General features: G+C 42.5%; 1 protein-coding gene across 1 annotated transcript in view; it reads left to right on the top strand.

The window, feature by feature from the left end:
* LOC129831691 (ventricular zone-expressed PH domain-containing protein-like) overlaps positions 1-2,500 on the top strand; it is a 218,039-nt gene that overhangs the window by 75,122 nt on the left and 140,417 nt on the right. Inside the window, exon 4 of the mRNA XM_055895060.1 lies at positions 1,425-1,588. Coding sequence (XP_055751035.1) covers positions 1,425-1,588 — 164 coding nt within the window. The remainder of the gene's footprint in view (positions 1-1,424; positions 1,589-2,500) is intronic.

The raw sequence follows: 2,500 nt of genomic DNA, 5'->3' as shown, positions 1-2,500 counted from the left end.
TCCATTCAACTTCTCATGAATTTGGCGTTGTTCTGCGTTTGTGTCAATTTGAACGGTGTTGTAGAGTGTTTTAAAATGGGTTGTCCATATGTCACCATTTTGTATCGCCAATTCCTCTTGTTTAGATTTCTTTAATTTTTTCAAATTTTTCCAGAAGTTGTTTGTGTTTATGGTCTCCTCAATTAGTGTCAGCTGCTTGCTGTTGTACTGTGTTTTTTTGGTTCTGAGTGTTACGTTTATAGAGTTTTAAAGTCTCACAGTAATGAAGGCGTAATTCACCATTATTTGGGTCTCTGTGCTTTTGGTTGGATAGTGTTCTAAGTTTTTTCCTTATAATTTTACAATCTGCATCAAACCAGTTGTCATCTGTGATCTTTTTTGTTTTGTATTTTATCCATTTCAATTGTGCTTCTTTTGCCGTTTGCCTGAATATATAGTTGATGTTTTGTACTGATAGATTGATGCCTTCTTTACTGTGAGTGAATGTGGTATCCAGAAAGTTATCTAAGAGTGTTTGGATATTATGGTTAAAGGTTGCTTTCTGGTATTCTTCTGTGCTGTTTTGGGCCCATCTGTATGAATTTCTGATGTTGTACAGCTTACTGGGCTGTGAATGTGTGGTTGTTTCCATGTCTGTTCTTTTGAGGAACAACGTAATTTGGCTGTGATCAGACAGAGGTGTTAGTGGCTCTATTTCTCTCTCTCTCTCTCTCTCACACACTCTCACACTCACTCTCACACTCTCACTCACTCACTCACTCACTCACTCACTCACTCACTCACTCACTCACTCACTCACTCACTCACTCACTCTTTCTCTCTCGGTCTCACTAATACCATATGTCCTGCAGATGATGTGGTTTGACATTTAAAATAAAATGAAATAATAACATTGATTAAACCAGAAAACAAAGGAAAAGAACACAAACAACAACAACAACAACATCAACAACAACATAGGCCTTTGGTTAGGAGGACACAGTCATTCTGTAGGAACGTCACATAGTTTTGCCCCGTAGAGTAAATCATCACCAGGTTTACCCCATAGGTTCACTGATTCTATTAAATCCAGCCTTTGACTGTGGGGACATAAATCAATCCCAATTGACTTTATTGAAAAAGCTACGAATTTAACAAAAACGTCATTGTTCGTGTTCATGTAATGTCATATGGAATGAAGCTAGTACTTGAAGACAAAACCATTGTTCACATGCATGAGATATTAGATAGGTCTCTTGGGAAATATTGAAGGTTTCTGGTAGACATGTCAATTTTTTTCCATTTATACATCAACATTTTACATTCTTCCTGAAGGATGAACGTCAGTGAAGAAATATTGACAACAAATGGTGAGACCTTGAATCTGTTGTCACAAATATCCTTTTACCTGGACCCTGTCTCTTGCCGTGTCGCCCCCCTTCTAGGTAACCACATGCTCCTACGCGTGTTGCCGTCCGTCTACCCCAAACAGCCCCGTGCCATCCATCGTCACCTAGGCAACCTGACGGCCATGATGTCACAGCTCGAATCACCGGAACAACAACACCTGCTGAGGCTGATCCAGATGGTCGCCGAGCAACAGCCACAGGTATGTGTGCGATTGCTCAGTGCGTGCCTGTGTGTGTGTGTGTGTGTGTGTGTGTGTTATTTATATGAGCGTGTGTGTGTGTGTGTGTGTGTGTGTGTGTGTGTGTGTGTGTGTGTGTGTTATTTATATGAGCGTGTGTGTGTGTGTGTGTGTGTGTGTGTGTGTTATTTATTTGAGCGTGTGTGTGTGTGTGTGTGTGTGTGTGTGTGTGTGTGTTATTTATATGAGCGTGTGTGTGTGTGTGTGTGTGTGTGTGTTATTTATATGAGCGTGTGTGTGTGTGTGTGTGTGTGTGTGTGTGTGTGTGTGTGTGTGTGTGTGTGTGTGTGTGTGTGTGTGTGTGTGTGTGTGTGTGTGTGTGTGTGTGAGTGACTTGCCCGTAACAAACCCCTGGCAAAATGGCATCTGATGCGGGAGGAGTGGAGCGCATTCAGAGAACACATTAGTCAGGAGAAAGTATTCATACATGGGTGAATTAATACTGTACTGCACTCCAGAGAGTGGGGTCTAGGATGAGGAGAGTAGTGGAGACTAAGGGGAGAGTAGTGGAGACTAAGGGGAGAGTAGTGGAGACTAAGGGGAGAGTAGTGGAGACTAAGGGGAGAGTAATGGAGACTAAGGGGAGAGTAATGGAGACTAAGGGGAGAGTAATGGAGACTAAGGGGAGAGTAATGGAGACTAAGGGGAGAGTAATGGAGACTAAGGGGAGAGTAATGGAGACTAAGGGGAGAGTAATGGAGACTAAGGGGAGAGTAATGGAGACTAAGGGGAGAGTAATGGAGACTAAGGGGAGAGTAATGGAGACTAAGGGGAGAGTAATGGAGACTAAGGGGAGAGTAATGGAGACTAAGGGGAGAGTAATGGAGACTAAGGGGAGAGTAATGGAGACTAAGGGGAGAGTAATGGAGACTA

The sequence above is a fragment of the Salvelinus fontinalis genome, chromosome 33, assembly GCF_029448725.1.
Source record: "Salvelinus fontinalis isolate EN_2023a chromosome 33, ASM2944872v1, whole genome shotgun sequence".
In the NCBI taxonomy this organism is placed as follows: Eukaryota; Metazoa; Chordata; class Actinopteri; order Salmoniformes; family Salmonidae; genus Salvelinus; species Salvelinus fontinalis.
This window is presented reverse-complemented; position numbering and strand designations above follow the sequence as displayed.